This window comes from Lontra canadensis, unplaced genomic scaffold (genome assembly GCF_010015895.1).
Source record: "Lontra canadensis isolate GAN:19392208 unplaced genomic scaffold, GSC_riverotter_1.0 scaffold183, whole genome shotgun sequence".
Taxonomy (NCBI): domain Eukaryota; kingdom Metazoa; phylum Chordata; class Mammalia; order Carnivora; family Mustelidae; genus Lontra; species Lontra canadensis.
Genome location: NW_022631177.1, coordinates 909114 through 926832, shown reverse-complemented (window position 1 = coordinate 926832; position 17719 = coordinate 909114). Strand labels below are relative to the sequence as shown.

Genomic DNA, 17719 nt, shown 5'->3' with positions numbered 1-17719 from the left:
TTTTCATTTCTTTTCTTTTTTTGTTATATTAGTCATTGTACATTACATTAGTTTTTGACGTAGTGTTCCATAATTCATTGTTTGCTTATAATACTCAGTGCTCCATGCAATATGTGCCCTCCTTAATACACATCACCAGGCTTGCACATACCCCCACACCCCTCCCCTCTGAAACCCTCAGTTTTTTTCCTATAGTCCATAGTCTCTCATGGTTCATCTCCCTCTCTGGTTTCCTCCTTTCGTTTTCCCCTTCCTTCACCTAATGTCCTCCATGCTATTCCTTATGTTCCACATATAAGTGAAATCATATGGTAATTGTCTTTCTCTGTTTGACTTATTTCACTTAGCATAATCTCCTCCAGTTCCATCCATGTTGATGCGAAAGTTGGGTATTCATCCTTTCTGATGGCTTAGTAATACTCCATTGTATTTATGGACCACATCTTCTTTATCCATTCATCTGTTGAAGGGCATCTTGGTTCCTTCCACAGTTTGGCTACTGTGGATCTTGCTGATATGAACACTGGGGTGCAGGGGCCCCTTCTTTTCACTACATCTGTGTCTTTGGGGTGAATACCCAGCAGTGCAATTGCCAGATCATAGGGTAGCTCTATTTTTGGCAACTTGAGGAACCTCCATACTGTTTTCCAGAGTGACTGTACCAGCTTGCATTCCCACCAACAGTGTAAGAGGGTTCCCCTTTCTCCACATCCTCGCCAACATTTGCTGTTTCTTGCCTTGTTAATTTTGGCCATTCTAACTGACATAAGGTGGTATCTCAATGTGATTTGGTTTTGAATTTCCCTGATGGCTAATGATGTTGAACATTTTTTCATGTGTCTATTGTCTTCTTTGGAGAAGTGTCTGTTCATGTCTTTTGCACATTTTTTGACTTGATTACTTGTTTTTTTGGGTGTTGTTTGAGAAGTTCTTTATAGATCTTGGATACCAGCCTTTTATCTGTAGTGTCATTTGCAAATATCTTTTTTTAAAAGATTTTATTTATTTATTTGAGAGCAAGAAAAAGTGAGAGAGAGTGAGAGAGAGAATGAGCGCACAAGTTGTGGAGGGGCAGATGAAGCAGATTCCCTGTTAAATGGGGAGCCCGACGCAGGGCTCAATCCCAGGATCCTGAGATCATGACCTGAACTGAAGTCAGAAGTTTCATCAATTGAGCTACCCAGCCTCCCCAAACCAGGTTTTTTCTTAAAAGTAAAGGAGTTGATGGTTGTTCTCATTATAATCCTGGGAGGTAGGCATTATTACTCCCCATTTTACTAGTAGGAAAATTGAGGCTTCAAGAGATCTATGGACTTGTAGTGTCCCAGGGTCTCCCTCCAGAGCTCAGACTGTCAGATATTTGTGAAGAGACCCTAAGAATGTGCTTTGGTTTCCATTGGGGCTTTCTAACCCGTTCCCTACCTCACTCCAGCCTCTCTCCTGAGGTAGTGATGGGACTGTTTCTTTTGCTTTCACATCTCAGTCCACAGCTTTTTACCTCCAGCTTTCCTTGGCACCAGGCACATTTAGGTGCCCTTGTTTGGCCTTTAGCTAATGGAGAAGCCCTCAGAGTCAGCAGTATTTTTTATTGACAAGAGGGGCTTTCTACTCCTTTGGGGTGCTGGCAAGGAGAGTCAGATTTGTTGCTAGTCAGACAGACCTGGCCGAGATTATAAAGCTAGAAGATGACAGTTGTTTCTTTTCATTGAGGCTCAATTTCCTCATTTGTAAAATGGGGCTAAAGATGCTTCCCTGCATGTGTATCATATGCTGGTAAATATTTAAAAACAAATTTTCTGGCGAAGTCAAGATTTATACTGTTTACTGATCCCCATGGTGTAAATACTCTCACCATAGCTGTATCAAAGGTGCCAATGTGAAGTCCTTGAGGGAGGAACTGTAAAGAGATGCACATAATCAGGGCTGGTGTGCGCTAGTTCCAGTGCACCATTATTAATCACACCTGTCTCAGACTTCCACCCTCATCCTCCCCATATGCTCACATCTCAAAGCAAATATAGGTCCCCCTCACCATGTCTCTTCTGTTCTCCCAAGTTCCCAGAGCATCCAGGAAAGGGAGAGTATCATTTAAGGTGCTCCTTGCCTAAAAACTCTCCCAGGAAAGAGTGAATATAGAGTATTTAAGGGACAGAGAACTCAAGAAGGCTTTGATTGGGACCCTAATTAGAACATTCTGATCAATGTGTTTTGGCTGGTGAGGTATCTGCATCAGCTGTTTTCTCCCATTGTCTGATTTTTTTAAAGATTTTATTTATTTCTTTATTTATTTGGGAGACTGAGTGATCCAGTGTCCAGTGGCAAGTGTCCAATCAATTTATTTATTTGAGAGAGAGAGAGAGAGCGAGAGCGAGCATGAGCCAGGGAAGAGGCAAGGGAAGGAAGAAACAGACTCCCCGCTAAGCAGGGAGCCTGATGCGGGGCTCAATCCCAGGACTCCAGGATCATGACCTGAGCTGAAGGCAGATGCTTAACTGACTGAGCCACACAGGTGCCCCTCCCATTGTCTGATTCTTATCTAGATGTGATGATGGTGGAAGGCTCTGGACGATGACCTAAGCATTTGATCATTCCAGAAAGCATTTAGATTTCTGTTTGGAATTCCAAAGTCTCCTTCTCCTGCCTGCAGAGCCTGCTCTGCTGGGCCCTAACTTCAAAGTCCCTGTCATAAGGGTATCTGGACCAGAGACCAGTTTAGAAAACCAGACCTCTGATCCAACTCCTCATCTCCTCTCAACAGTGTCTGTGCCAGGTGAAGTTTCTTTAAATTTCCTAAGGGATAAGAATTGCCTGGGGCAAAACCACTAATTCCTAAGATCCTCTTCTGTCTGTTTCAGTTTGGAATGGGGTCCAGGATTCTGTGTTTTTAAATTAGTGCCCCTAATGATTCTTATGATCAGTTAAGTTTGGGAAACACTGCATTAGGACTGCAGGACACTCTGCCAGGTTGGCATCATTATGCCCATTTTGCAGGTGAGAAGTTGGAGAGCTCATGTCTTAATTGGTAAAGTTGAAGCTTGCATATAGTTTCAGAATACAAAGCTATGTTCTTCCTACAACAGAGGCATTGCTTTAGGGCACGATAGTATCTCTGGTGGTGGGGAGTGATACTAGCTAGCAAGGGACAAGGATAATCCCTGCCCTATTTTACAAATAGGGAGACCAGGTTGCAGTGGGATTTGGCAGCAGTAGCAGGACTGTTTGCATTGCTGATCTTTTGTGGAGGTGGACTGCATTCAATTTTGGAGAGCTGTTCACCAGGCCCAGCAGCCTAAATGTCTCCATAGTTGTTCTCTACTTGTGTTTCCCTTCCTTCAAGCATCCCTCTAACCGTAATAACACTAGCCCGTGAGAAGGTTGGTTCAGGGAACTGTATTCCATGACAGAGTTTCCCAAATCTGGCTGAGCCTTAGAATTATCTGAAGTTCTTAACTTCTGATGTCCATGCTCTCTCTCTTATATAATAAATTAGAATTTCTGTGGGTGAGTTCAGGGTATCTGTATTTCAAAAATTTCTTTAGGTGAATATGATAAGCCAGTTTACAGATCCAGCTTGTGATTTTTCTGGATACCAGCTGAAGAAAGTTTGGAGGTCCTGGTGGGTTGTGTTGAGGGGTAGGGAGTTGTGTATTTTGGTGAAACATGTTTGGAAAAAATGGCAAGGCAGAGCCCAGCTTAATGAAAATCAGGCAGCCTCTATAAAGGACAAGGTAGCATAGGCACTCTGTTGTGTTCTACCTCTCCCCAGGACTCTGCTTCTTGGGGAAAATACCCATTCCTCCCAAACGAGAACATATTTAAAATAATGCATGCAAGGATATGCATGTGTGTACCTGATGTGCATGGCTTCACATTGTTAACCAACTAGAATTATAATCACATTTTAGAGTTTGTCCCCAAAGTGCAAGTGTCCTTTATGCTGAAAGGGCTTTCTGGAGGTCTTCTTGGGTAGCCCCTAGACCTCTACAGTTGGACACATTTTCATTTTAAATCATTTCTGAGAGGTAGGATATCTGTAATAACATGGCTAAAAATGTGGGGTGCCTAGAAGGCTCAGTTGGTTAAGCGTCTGCCTTTGGCTCAGGTCATGATCCCAGGGTGCTGGGATTGAGCCTTGCCTATGGCATTGAGCCCTGCATCTAGGCTTCCTGTTGACCAGTGAGTCTGCTTGTTCCTTTCCCTCTGCTCACTCCCACTCTCTCAAAGAAATATATAAATAAATAAAATATTTTAAAAATATACGGCCAAAAAGGAGGGGTTAGTAGTCTTCCCATTCTACTTGTGATGTGCTATGTATTTTCATGTCTATTATTTTAACCTAAATCTCCCAATGACCTTGTTGTGAAGTTGATATTATTAGACCTGTTTTATAGTTTTAGAAACTGAGTTTCAAAAAAAAGGGAGGTGAAAGAAGCTACAAAGCCTTTTTCTGTCATACCATGCTTCACTCCTCAAGAGCTGAGACAATTATTTCTGGGACAAGGACTCTAATTTTGTGGGTTTCCCAGATACCGGGTTTAGCTCTTGGCTTACCAATAAGGTTGGCAGAAAGCAGACCTTAGCCTACCTCTGGGGTTAAAAACAGCTTTTTTACTTGGCCTAGAAGCCTCCTCCTGCTCCTGCTGAGTCAACTGATCCTGGCTTCAGTGATTTTTAATACACAGGAGCATAAGACAGGGCAGAAATCCCATGAGTATTAGATAGAACTCAGGCTGATGCTTGGATCAGCCCCAGTATGCTTCAGAGCTGTGATGCTGGAGATTTCTGGGGTGGGTTCCTAATCAGAGAAAGTAGAGCCCTCTTCTGGTGCTCTGGGCAGACCCGGTATCTCCAGACAGCTGCAAATGCTCCATGTTTCCAGCCTACAAATACTTCTTTTTAAATTTGCAGGTGGGAAGCTGGGTCAAGCATGAAACTGATGTGAAAGACTGAAATCCAGCTGGGTGTAGCCCCAGAGAGGGGCTTTGGCCATTTGGGAGACTATTTTATTAATGATGGGCCCTGTTCTCTTTTGTTTCAGCAACTTCAGAGTTTTATGGGAATTGAGGAATCTGTTGTTCTTAGCTACCTAGATATAAATCTGTTCCTTGAAATTCCATGCCTCTTTCCCTGTTACATCCCACTCTCTCCTCAGCAGACTCCATCTCAGATCTTGGCTGTGTCTGCTTTCAGGGAACTTCACAATCAGTTGCTATCCAAGTTTTTGCAAAAGAAGCTGTCTTAGAAACAAGGATCTTTTGAGTTTTCTTCTATGGTGTTATGAAAGGTTTAGTTTCTCTAGAATCAATGTTGGTGAATGTCTCAGAGTCTGAAAGTTAGGCCTGCCTTCTGTTGAAAGCCAGCTTGGGGTTTTTCATGGAAGCAAGATGGCCCAGCTTCCTCCACATAGTCTTCATAGTCTTCAGCAGTGGTTCACTTGAGGTATCTACTGTTTCTAAGTGCCAGGGTGGTTCTATAGCTTATTAAATGGCCACTAAATTAAGATCCAGGTTTTTGTCCCTGATCTCAGGCTGCCTAGCAGCTATGTGACTCTGGGACAATGCCTCTCCTTTCCTGGACCTCAGTTTACGTGGCTGTTATGTTGCAGAGTTTGAACCAAATGATCTCTAAGGTTCCTTTGCGGTCTGACAGTTTGGGATTCTGGTCTGTTTGTTCTGAGAGCAGGGATGAGAAGTTCAGAAGGATGCTATTCTGCAGGAGCCAGATGAGATACTAGAATGAGTGGATTTAAATTTTGAGGAACTGTAAAGAGGAGGAATGGCTGTGCTGAGGAACTGGTTGGGCAGTCTCTGTAACTAAGAAGGAGAGATGAGCTGGGGTAGGGGTAAGGGAGTAGGTGTTGTTTGATCCTGGAGTATGGTTTGGCGGAGCTGATTTTGAGAGTAAGTCCTGGAGTTAGGTGCAAATGGTGAAAAGCTAGTTTACTTTCTGACCTTCATGTGTTGAGAGGGGGACTCTAGCTCAGTCTGAGCTTGATCCGAAAGGTCATACAATTAAGGCTGGATTAATGGGGAAGCTGCAGCTTGCTAAGGTAGTCTCATTGTATCTGACCTTTACAGCTTTGGCCTCTGCTCTGAACTCTCAGTCCCATAGTGACTAGATATGTTCTCATTGCTAAGAGAGATTAGTTACATGTGGGGGTTACTTCCCCAAATATATGGTGAATGGTGGAGTAACACCCCATTTCCAATATGTACTTATCTCCCATTGATTCTTGGGGAGCTTTGGGAGGCAGGACTGAGTCAAAGCAAGTAAAAGGGGAATCCTTGTCTCCCATGGTCTTTGCAGCACTTGAAGTGAAGAAGTGCTGACCCATTAAGATATGAGTATGCATGGGGTTGGATGTAGCTCTCCTTTGTAGAAACTACTGGGAAAAGGCACAGGCACAGGAAGGGTTAACCCCGGCCAAGTATTGATGGCTGTATTAAGGGTCTAGAGATGGGCAGGAAGAGGTCAGAACAGATTACTGTTCCAGGTACCATTTCCAAGTCAACAGTGGCTGAGTTGCTGGGAAGTAAGTGAGTCAGTGGTAGAGGGGAGGGGGGAAGGAGAATGCCTCCTAAGTTGGAGATTCAAAGCAACCCTTGTTTCCCCCCTTATAGAAAACAGCTGCTTGAGGCAGTGCTGTCATTCCAAGAAGCAAGACAGACCAGGCCTTGCCGTGCCCTGCCCTTGCCTCCGTTCTGGCAGCAGGAAATGGTGGGTGCTGGAGCCTAAATAATGGGGATTAGGTAGTTTGAGTAACACTGTGGTGACTGTTCTCTGTCCAGTGGAGAGACTGAAGTTCTGAGGTTGCCCTGGTAAGGCTTGTCCTGCTTTGTCCCCCTTTCCCACTTGCCTTTGTCTTCTTCATACCAGCAGCTCCACAGAAATGGCCAGAGCCCTCGAGGAGGTGGCAGGTGGGGGTGAGGTCATTGAGCTCAGACACAATTGTGCTGACTCACAAGCTCTGCCCCTATGAGGGGGCCTTCCCAAGGAGTGTTTCCCAGATGTGCTCAGGCTTCCAATGCCAGAGTGTTTGGTCCTTGGCCAAAAGAGTTGCCAAGGCAGTGTTTGAAGAAAGCAGTGAAACCAGCATGACCAGAGAGAGAAGTAGAGTCATGGAAGGAGTCCTGGGACTGTCTAGAAGACCAGTCTTCCTCACTTGCTGGCTGAGTAAATTTAGCTTCAGTGATATAAAGTGGGACTGTGGATGATGGGGCTTGGCTCATAGTTGGTATTCAGTAAGTGTTCATTTCTATCCTTCTGTCACCTGCTTCTGTGTATTTCAGTTTCATCATCCATGAAGTGGGGCCAGTAATTTTAATTCTTTCTGGTTTACATGTCCATGCTTCAGGCAAGTTACTTGTGGTTATTCTACTCTCTCTACTTGCTCCTCTGCCTCCCCCAAATTTCTTTCCAGGGAAAGCCATCTTGAAGTTCAGTGATATTGGACAAATGAGGGGAAACATTGCCCTGATCTCCTCACTGTGGTCTGGCTACTGCTTACCTGGATGTTCTTGGCTCTAGGAAAAGAGAGGGTTGGTCCCTTCTTTGAAGCTGGCCAGGCCCAGAATCCAAAGTACCCCAGCTGCTGCAGCATCTGGCCTGGTTATTTTTGTTTTCTAGGTCAGCCACCTGGGGACAGAGGAGAGATCCCAGTTTGTTGAGGGCTTTGGATGGCAGATCACTAAGATTTGTTTGTTAGTCTCTAGTGAAGGGCATTGGTGTGGAAAGTGTCTGTGTTCAGTTTTCAATAAATAACAGTATATTTATTGTTCTTGGGCTAGAGGTGGGAAGGCTAGTGTATGAGAGGATGACACCATCCTTACCACACCCAAACTTTTTGTTCTTGTTCCTTAAACCCTTAGTGTTCTCCAGAGACACAGTCTTTAAACTCGGACTGTGGCTAGATCCTCAGGGACAGGGTTTGGAAAGGATTTAATTCTCTACATATTTTTTTAAAGGTGTTTTTTATTTATTTATTTGTCAGAGAGAGAGAGGGAGAGAGAGCGAGCACAGGCAGACAGAATGGCAGGCAGAGGCAGAGGGAGAAGCAGGTTCCCTGACGAGCAAGGAGCCCGATGTGGGACTCGATCCCAGGATGCTGGGATCATGACCTGAGCCGAAGGTAGCCGCTTAACCAACTGAGCCACCCAGGCGTCCCTTAATTCTCTACATATTGAAATGATGCCCCACCCAGGCCAGTTCCTCTACTCCTGCCAAGCTGAGGGGCTTCCCAGGAAATTTCTGCTGACTTCAGAGGTTTTATTTTCAGGTTCTTGCCTCCCAAACAGTATCACCCTCTTCTCACTGAAATTGCAGAGAAAAGACCTCAAAGGAAGGCAGTGGGTACCCACGTAATAGGGTGAGAGTCCAGTGGGCCCTATGTATCAGTGGGTCTGGGCATGCAGCTTATTTTACACACTTGGGTTCCAGATTATTCTAAGGGAGAACAAGGGATCTTCATTGAACAAGACACCTGTTCTACCTATCACCTTCAAGCCCCAGCTGTGTTATTACCCTTATTCCCCCTCTACCTCTGACATACAGAAAACAGGAGAGTACAGACCTATGACCCTGTCTTCATGACTCACATTTTCTTCTGAGTTAAGTGGTGACAAGAATAGAAGTCCCTTTGTGTTTTCTATTTTTTTTAAACCTAGGATTATTTGTCCTCAGTGAAATTCAGGAGATATTAGACTGTTCTCCCTAGAGTAGCGGCCACTGTGGAAATGGCAGAAACCCTGGACAGGAATTCTGGAGAAGTAGGTTCCAGTTTGGCTTCAGCTAGACATCTTTAGATTTTAGAAGAGCTCTTGTTCTGGGGTCATGCTCTATTTAGGAGGAAGGAAGCGTAGACAACACTAGTGTGTATGACATTCTTATTCCTAACCCAGTCTGGGTCCTTTTCTACCAATTTATTTATTCAAGAAACATTTCTTTAACAAATATTTGACTTAAATATTTGGACTTCTGAGCTAGACCCTAAAGATGTTACATTGGCATGACCTGTGATTAATATGATCTATGATTGACACTGGCTTATTTACTTTGAAAATTCTTCCCAATAGTGTGAAATAAAGGGAACTCATAGGCTATGGAATATTTCCTTGGGATCCTACCTCTTTCATCAGTTTACTCCCTGGGCACTTTCTTCAAAAAGCATCATTCTGATTCTGCCCCACTCTGCTCAGAGCCTCAAGGATGGCTAGCCTTCCAACAGGTTAAGGCCCAGCTCTTTAGTATAAACCTCAAGGCCCTCCACCTACCTTCCCAGCCTCTCTGCCTACACTTCACTGTGTAGTCCACATTCACTGTGAAGTAGATCTGCTTCTAAATGGGCCATCTCCATCCCTGTCTCATTCTGGGCCATTGCACATATTGATTTCTGTACCTGGGACATTTGGATGTTCTTCCCCCCATCCCACAATCTTTCTGTATTTATTTATTTATTTCTCTCTCTCTCTCTCTCTTTCTTTAATACAGCTTATCCTTGTAGACCAGTGCAAATATTATTTTGAACTGTGGTTTCTTATTGCCACAAAATGTTTCTTCTGTTCTGCTATGGCATTTCTCAAGGTCTTCCTTGTATAGTATAGTTTTCCTATTATCCAATAAGTGCCTTGGGGTCAAGGACTGGTCCTAGAGCTCTACTCTAATGATAGTTCCTTAAATGTTTTGTTCCATTAATATTGGGTGAATTGAAATAAATGTATAGGGAGCTCCTTAACTTGGAATTTTTAGGCCTCCATGGGGGTCCATGGATATAATCTGAAGTGGGAAAGATATATGAGAGTGGATTGAGAAAAATTACATAACTGTTTGTACTAACATCTCACTGAGATTTAGACCTCCTTCAATTATGAATATAAGTGAAATTGCACTACTAGGTATTTACCCCAAAGATACAGATGTAGTGAAAAGAAGGGCCACATGCACTCCAATGTTTATAGCAGCAATATCCATAGTAGCCAAACTATGGAAGGAACTAAGATGCCCTTCAATAGATGAATGGATAAAGAAGATGTGGTTCATATATACAATGGACTATTACTCAGCCATCAGAAAGGATAAATACTCACCATTTCCATCGACATGGTTGGAACTGGAGGAGATTATGCTAAGTGAAATAAGTAAAAAAAAAAATAAGTCAAACAGAGAAAGAGAATTATCATATGGTTTCACTTATATGTGGACCATAAAGAATAGCATGGAGGATATTAGGGGAAGGAAGGGAAAAATGAAGGGGGAGAAACCAGAGAGGGAGACCAACCATGAGAGACTATGGACTACCAGAAAAAAAAATGAGGGTTTCAGAGGGGAGGGGTGTGGGGATATGGGTGAGCCTGGTGATGGATATTAAGGAGGGCAAGTGATGTAGTGAGCATGGGATGTTATATACAACTATTGAATCTTTGAACACTACATCAAAAACTAATGATGTATTTATGTTGGCTAATTGAACATGATAAATAAAAAAAAGTAAAGAAAGATACAAGCCCCAGAATCTACAAAGGAAAATAATGACAAATTAATTATGTACAAAATACTATAGGAAAAAAATGTTAGATCTAACACAAATAACTGGGAAAAAATATTTGTCCAACCCATGACCAAATATGAACTTCCTTAGTATATAATAGATATAATTAATTACTTAATAGATAAAGAGAACAGCCCAATAGAAAAATAGACCAAGGACAAAAAAATTAAACTGCTAATAAACATATATTTTAAAAGATTTTATTTATTTATTTGACACAGAGAGAGAGACAGCGAGAGAGGCAATACAAGCCCAGGAAGTGGGAGAGGGAGAAACAAACTTCCTGCTGAGCAGGGAGCCTGAGGTGGGGCTCTATCCCAGGACTCTGGGATCATGACCTGAGCTGAAGGCAGACGCTTAACTGACTGAGCCACCCAGGTGCCCCAACATAATTATTTTTAATGAGCAAGCCCAACTTGCTGGTGTATAAACAAAATATAATTTTTTATTTTTCAAAAAATCCCCTAATATGTTGGCTAATTGAACTTAATAAAAAATGTGAAATATAAAAAAAACAAAAAAACAAAAAACCCTAAATGACAGAATGAGGAGAGCCTCAGAGCTGATAAAAGCAGGGAGGTGCTAGGAAGTTGGCCCAGCTGGAGAAGGCAGGAAGCTCTGTGTCTCTCAAACCCCTGCCTACCCTGTCCTGTGCATGTTTTCCATTTGGCTGTTTCTGAGTTACATCTGTTTATAATAAAATGAAAAAAAAATGAATACGAGCAAAAAAAGAAGTGGTAAAAATGGCAGTACCTGTGACTTTGTCACTAATAGAAATCTAAGAAACTTTTATATCACTATTTTTTGCTGAGCTTTTATTCTTATTTTATTAACTTAAAAATGTATTATTAAAGTATAATTGGTACACAGTGTTATATTGGTTTCAAGTATACAACATAGTGATTTGACAATTCAATACGTTACTCAATTCTCTGTATTATAGATTTCTCAAAGTATTTCTATGCTCAACATAATGTTAAAATTACAGTAATAATAACTACTAAGATACAGTGCTAGGCAATTACTTAATATCATAAAAAGCACACACTTTTATAACTATTTCAATATAATTGGTTTCTTTGTATCACTTTATTTCATGCATTCACATATATTATGAAAGGGGGTTGGTCCATAGACTTTATCAGACTGCCCAAAAGGGTCCATGGCACAGTAAAAAGATAAGATATAAAATCTTCCCACCTCTGGATCTTTAGACTATGCTAGATCTCTGTATTTCTTATATTCCCATGTTTAGAACTGCTCATTTAACCATCTTCTGAGTACCTATTGAGTCTTGGGTACTGGAGAAGTAACTCAAAGTAAGACAGAATCCTTGAGGTGATAATGAAGTCCAGTGTATTAAAAAGCCTTACTGGCTCTTTTCCACTTTTTCCTACCTCCTCAGTCTTTGGTGTTTTGAGGTCTCCCTTGACTCAGCTCAAGGGTGATATGAGGCTAGATGTTGAGGCCAAATTCCCGCCCATTGGGCTTCATTCTCACTACCTTATGAAGGCCCATTCTACAGGGTTACTGGATTGGCCGGAAGCCTAGGATAACACCAAGTCAAGGTGGCTAATCTTGCCTGTTGTCCCCCTCTGGGGTAATTTGCCTTACTTGGTCCTGCCTTCAGGGCCTTTCCTGTCCCATTGTCTATCTTGAAATAGATTTCCTCCCTGATTCCCTAGTGATATTTATTTACAAATTTGTTCCTCAGGCCTGGTCCTCATCAGAATTGTTCAGCTGGCAAAATGGTATTTGGCCCCCTCTTCCCTGCTAACTGACCCTTACGCTCAGGAAAGACCCAGAGATGTCAAAGACTGATTAGGATTATGTCTTACCTACTCCATGGGGATTTGAATTTTTTATTAATTCTATTTTTAGTCTCAACCAATAGTGTAAGTAGTATACAAGCAACTTAGAAAATGTAGATTCGTTTTTTTTTTTTAAATTCAAAGAAGGGAGAACACATTCATAACCACCCTAAAACCAAGCCTGACTAGTACTTGGGCATTATTCCAATAATTATCTCTCTGTACATACTGTTTATAGAATTGAACTCATGTAGTCTTGTTGCTTACCCTTCCTTGTTTAATATTACTGAAGTATTTTCCCTGGGCATGAAATAGTCTTCAAAATATTTTTAAAAAGATTTTATTTATTTATTTGACAGAGAGAGAGATCACAAGTAGGCAGAGAGGCAGGCAGAGAGGCAGGCAGAGAAAGAAGGGGAAGGAGGCTCCCTGCTGAGCAGAGAGCCTGATATGGGGCTCAATCCCAGGACCCCGAGATCATGACCTGAGCCTAACCCACTGAGCCAACCAGGCACCCAATCTTCAAAATATTTTATATGACCTTATATAACAAGCCAGTTTGTGGCCATACTATATAGAGTACTTATGAAAAATGTCCCACAATTTAAATAATTAATATTTAATTTCCTCTCATGGGGAATATTTTGCACTTTGATGTATAAAAGTTTTAGTGTATTGGTTTAAATTGATGTTTGGACTTAGATCTGAATTCAAACCCTGTCTTCTGCTTTACTAATGATATGACTTTAGACAAATATTTATTTCTTCATTCCCAATGTGGAGATAACCTTATCTACTTCACAAGGTGATTGTTGATATTAAATGGGATGGTGCACATGAATCACCTAGTGAGTAGCAAGTCTCCAAACATGAAAACTACTGCATATTGCTCCTACTGCTACCAATACTACCAAATTTTCAGCCAAAAGAACAAATCTCTATTGATGAAATTTCAGCTATCAATATCAGCTAGGGGATCTATTTGTAAAAGCAGACAGTACTTTTCGGGGTGCTTGGGTGGCTCAGTGGGTTAAGTCTCTGCTTCTCTACCTACCTGAGATCTCTCTCTCTCTCAAATAAATAAATAAAATCTTAAAAAAAGAGCAGATGGTACTTTTTCCAGTGGTTATAAAATTGTGTGTGTGGCTACCTATTATTTTCACTGGGGCCTGTCCCATTCCTTTTCCCTTCTGCTGACTTGGCTTTTGTAGCATCTCTGTGCCACCCACACCCACCTTTGGTAAGGCCCCTTCTCTCTTTTGTGCTTAGAGAGACCAATGAGACATAAAAGCAAGATGTAGTAACAGTGCAAGTCAGTATATAGAACCATAGACACCAGCATTGAAATGGTCATCACCTAGTGTAATTGACACCCTCACCCCTGCATTACTATTGTTGTGCAGATGAGGTGAACTAGGGCCCAGGAAAGAGGTAAGACTTATCCAAGGTTGTAGATTGAGAGAGTTGCAGTGCTAGGCTTGGGACCCAATATTCTTTATCTTCCCCTTAACTTGTGTCTGCAAAGACAAGTACTGTAGATAATCCAGGCTGTGGATCAGAGGTGGGAAGAGAATGCTGTGGGCCTAGAGCTGGCTGGTGTAGGTGGGGAAGGCTTCCTGGAAGAAGTACAGTCAGCATTTGCTTCCTCTTGAAAGTAGGCTGATTTGCACTTATGTGTTTGCCCCTTGGTAAGCATTGCTCTTTGACTATGTTTTTTGTCTTCATAAGCTGGTTGGGAGCCAGGGCCTAGTTATTGTTTGTTTATTTCAGTATTCTCCCTTCCTTCCCACCAATATCTAAGTTGCTCAGATTCTTAGAACCCTAGTTCCTTATTCTGTGGTTGAACAATACACCTGTCCCATGCTTTGCTAAGCTCAGAGCCAGACAACTAACTTGCCTCTTTTGATCTTATCCTAGATCAATGTGCGTGTGACCACCATGGATGCAGAGCTGGAGTTTGCCATTCAGCCCAACACCACTGGCAAACAGCTGTTTGACCAGGTAAGGGATGGACTATTTGTTTCTTTTTTTTTAAAGATTTTATTTATTTGAAACAGAGAGAGAGAGAGAGAGAGAGATCACAAGTATGCAGAGATGCAGGCATAGAGAGAGAGAGGAGAAAGCAGGCTCCTCGCTGAGCAGAGAGCCCGATGCGGGCCTTGATCCCAGGACCCTGAGATCATGACCTGAGCCGAAGGCAGAGGCTTAACCCACTGAGCCACCCAGGCGCCCGGACTATTTGTTTCTTAGCTTCTTCTACTTCTCCCAGTAGTTCCCTCCACAATGCCCACTTCTTGGGAATCTTTTCTCCTACATGCTCCTCCAAGATAGTTCCAAACAAAGGCTGACCCCCACCTTAATAACAAAGGAGGCAGAGTTTAACTTTGGCAACCTGCACCTCAGATGGCTCCAATTAATCCTATCCTTGGTCCTGAACATGGTAGAAAAGAGAAGCAAGCAGAGTATGACTCTGTGTTACATGCTCTAAAAATATTAACACATGGAACCTTCTTCTCAAATCTGAAAGATGCAAGTGATTTCTTCTCCATTTTAATAATGAGACTCAGAAATTAAATAACTTAGTGTATCTATCCAGTATCTGGCTGGGATTTCAATAGTCAATGTACCCCGTGACCTCTGGGATTTCAATAGTCAATGTACCCCGTGACCTCTGTCACTTTTTTGTTTTCTTCCTAGTAGAAGGAAACAAACTTATTCTCTCTGAGGTATTGTCCTCTATGTACATTTCCTTCAGAAGAATATTGGGACTTAGGACACCAGTGGGAGTGCTAAATGCATTATGAGGGTACTTCATACCTTGCGCTCATGCCATGGAAATAATGCTGATGTGTCATTCCCATCTCCAATGCAAGGGATGTCCCTTCATGGGGAGTCACTATTAGCAGAAGGGATATGCTATATATAATCTAATACCTGGGGGGGGGGGCCCACAGAATCTTTCAGCATTCAAAGACTTACCAGGGGCCAAGGGAATGTGCTGTCTGTGACCAGCAAAATGGGGTTTGCATCCCTTCAGGTGGGTCATTATCCTATTTGCCTACCAGTTTCTGGTGAGTGGGGGTCTGATATTGTCTAGGATATGTTACCTTGTTGGATTTTCTAGGCCTTCTTTTTCCTTTGCCCTCTGAGTCCCTCTGTTGTCTAAGAACTTACCAGAGCTGTGGAGGGAAAGGAAGAAAGGCTTCTTTGGCCTCTTCTTAGACTCCTTCCCAGACCCCTTGTTCTACACATTACCCTTCTCAAGCCAAATGATTCCATTCCCTGCCTTCAACACTGGGGCTTTGTTCAATTTCACTGGAGGGAGGTAACTGGAGGGAGGGTGAGGAAGGCATCATTTAGAACCTAGGGCAGAAAAATTCTTGAACAAAGAGGCTTATTAACTTCAAAAAGCCACAAGGCATGGTAATTCTTTGTTCGTGTTGGTTTGATTTGTGTACTGTGGGTGTTGTTCTGTATGAAGCCCAGATGGTAGGGAGCCCTGGACAGATGGTATGCTAGTTGTGAAAGCAACTACTTCCCAAACAAAACATTTGAGAGACTCTGAAGCTTTCATACTGGCTGGAGAGAGGAAAGGGAGAAACCAGTGAGTTCATGACTTCTCATCTGGAAGATCAGCGTTGTTTTGGGAAATACCATTTATTGAGCACTTAATATGGACTAGCCTTGGCTAGGTGCTTTAATCCTTGCAAAGATCTTGCCTCTGACAAGTAAAAGAACATACTTTAGGTTATGTAAGTTATAATATGTTATAACTTAGTAAGTTATAATATATATAAGTTAGTAAGTTATTATATGGAGTTTCAAATACAACTCTGCAAAACTGTAGTTTTCCCGCTATAATATTCTGCCTGGGTAAATGAGGCTGTTTGGGTCTAGAAGACTTAAGAGAAGATGTGTTTTCTGTCTTGATATTTCTGAGGGGCTTTCATAGGAAGGAGGGAGCAGTAATGTTCTGTGGGTAAGATGGGGAAGATCTGGGACTCCATGGGTGAAAAAGGGAAAAAGATTTGAACTCGAACAAGGAGTTGACAATCTGGCACTGTCAGGGCCAAGTCAGATCTGGATGGGAATCCACAGAGATATGTGTTCACATGCTGTTGGGGAATATTATCTTTTCCCTCTCTCTAACTTAATGAGTGAGTCATAAGAGAAGAAGTCCATTCTGTCTGGCCTTTGAGATCCATTATTCAGGGAGGCCCTCCTGGTAGAACTGGGGCCTAGGAGGAAGGAGCTAGACTCCTTGGAAGGAATTGACAAACGCTCTGGGGCCACCCTGGAACTCTGGCCAATGACCAGAGAGGAAGCTGACTGGAAAGGAAGCACCCTCTTTGGCATTAGTAATAAATAACAGGCGACAATGGGAAGTCATAGCTCGAGGACACACAAGACCTGGTGGGAAAGGGAAGTGTGGCCTACAGTTTCTCCGTTTAGCTCTGTGAGTGTGTGCACAACTAGGGAATGGAGAGAACATGTTTTGCTACAGCAGTCCTGCACTTACCACCACTTCTAAAGCCTGAGGTTCTTCAGAGGGCTCTTGGTTACCTAGGTGCCACTAACGGGCAGTGTGACCACCGTGAGTTACATTTTTGAGAACCCCGTGCCTGGCTCCACCCCAGCCAGGGGCTCTAAATCTACCTGCCTCTTCCCTTCAAGATACTGAACTCTGCAAGAAAGGTGAGATCTCAAAGCAACCATTCATTCATTTGTTCACTGACTGATTCACTGTTGACTGAAGGTCTACTGTGTCTCAAGAAAAATCTCTAGACTATTAAATACCATCTCTGTCCTGTCTGTACCTATAGAAGCAGAGACAAATAAATGCAATACTGCTCTCTTCCCACATAGAATAAAACACCCTTGAAGTTCAGGTTGTGTATAGAAGTGATGTACAGGGGCACCTGGGTGGCTCAGTGGGTTAAAGCCTCTGCCTTCAGCTCAGGTCATGATCTCGGGGTCCTGGGATCGAGCTCTGCATCAGGCTCTCTGCTCAGAGGGGAGCCTGCTTCCCCCTCTTTCTCTCTCTCTCTCTGCCTACTTGTGATATTTGTCTGTCAAATAAATAAATTAAATCTTTTTAAAAAAAGAAGTGATGTACAGTGTTTAAAGTATGGGATTTAGTGTCAGCCTTGGGTTCAAATTCTGTCCTATTTAGCTGTGTGATCTTGGATGTCTCATTTAGCCTCTTGGGACTTAAATCTTCTTAGTGAAATGGTAATCAAACTAATTTCAGAGATTTTGTGGTCTTATTTAATCCTCAAATAAGTAAAGTGTCTTGTGTACAGCAGACACTCAAATGTTTGTTGTTCTTATTAAGGGCTAAATAGGTAGTAGAAATTGCCCTGGA

General features: G+C 42.5%; 1 protein-coding gene across 1 annotated transcript in view; it reads left to right on the top strand.

The window, feature by feature from the left end:
• The window catches only part of MSN (moesin), a 77331-nt gene that overhangs the window by 32132 nt on the left and 27480 nt on the right, over positions 1-17719 (top strand). Inside the window, exon 2 of the mRNA XM_032846916.1 lies at positions 14272-14355. Within this exon, the coding sequence (XP_032702807.1) occupies positions 14272-14355 (84 nt within the window). The remainder of the gene's footprint in view (positions 1-14271; positions 14356-17719) is intronic.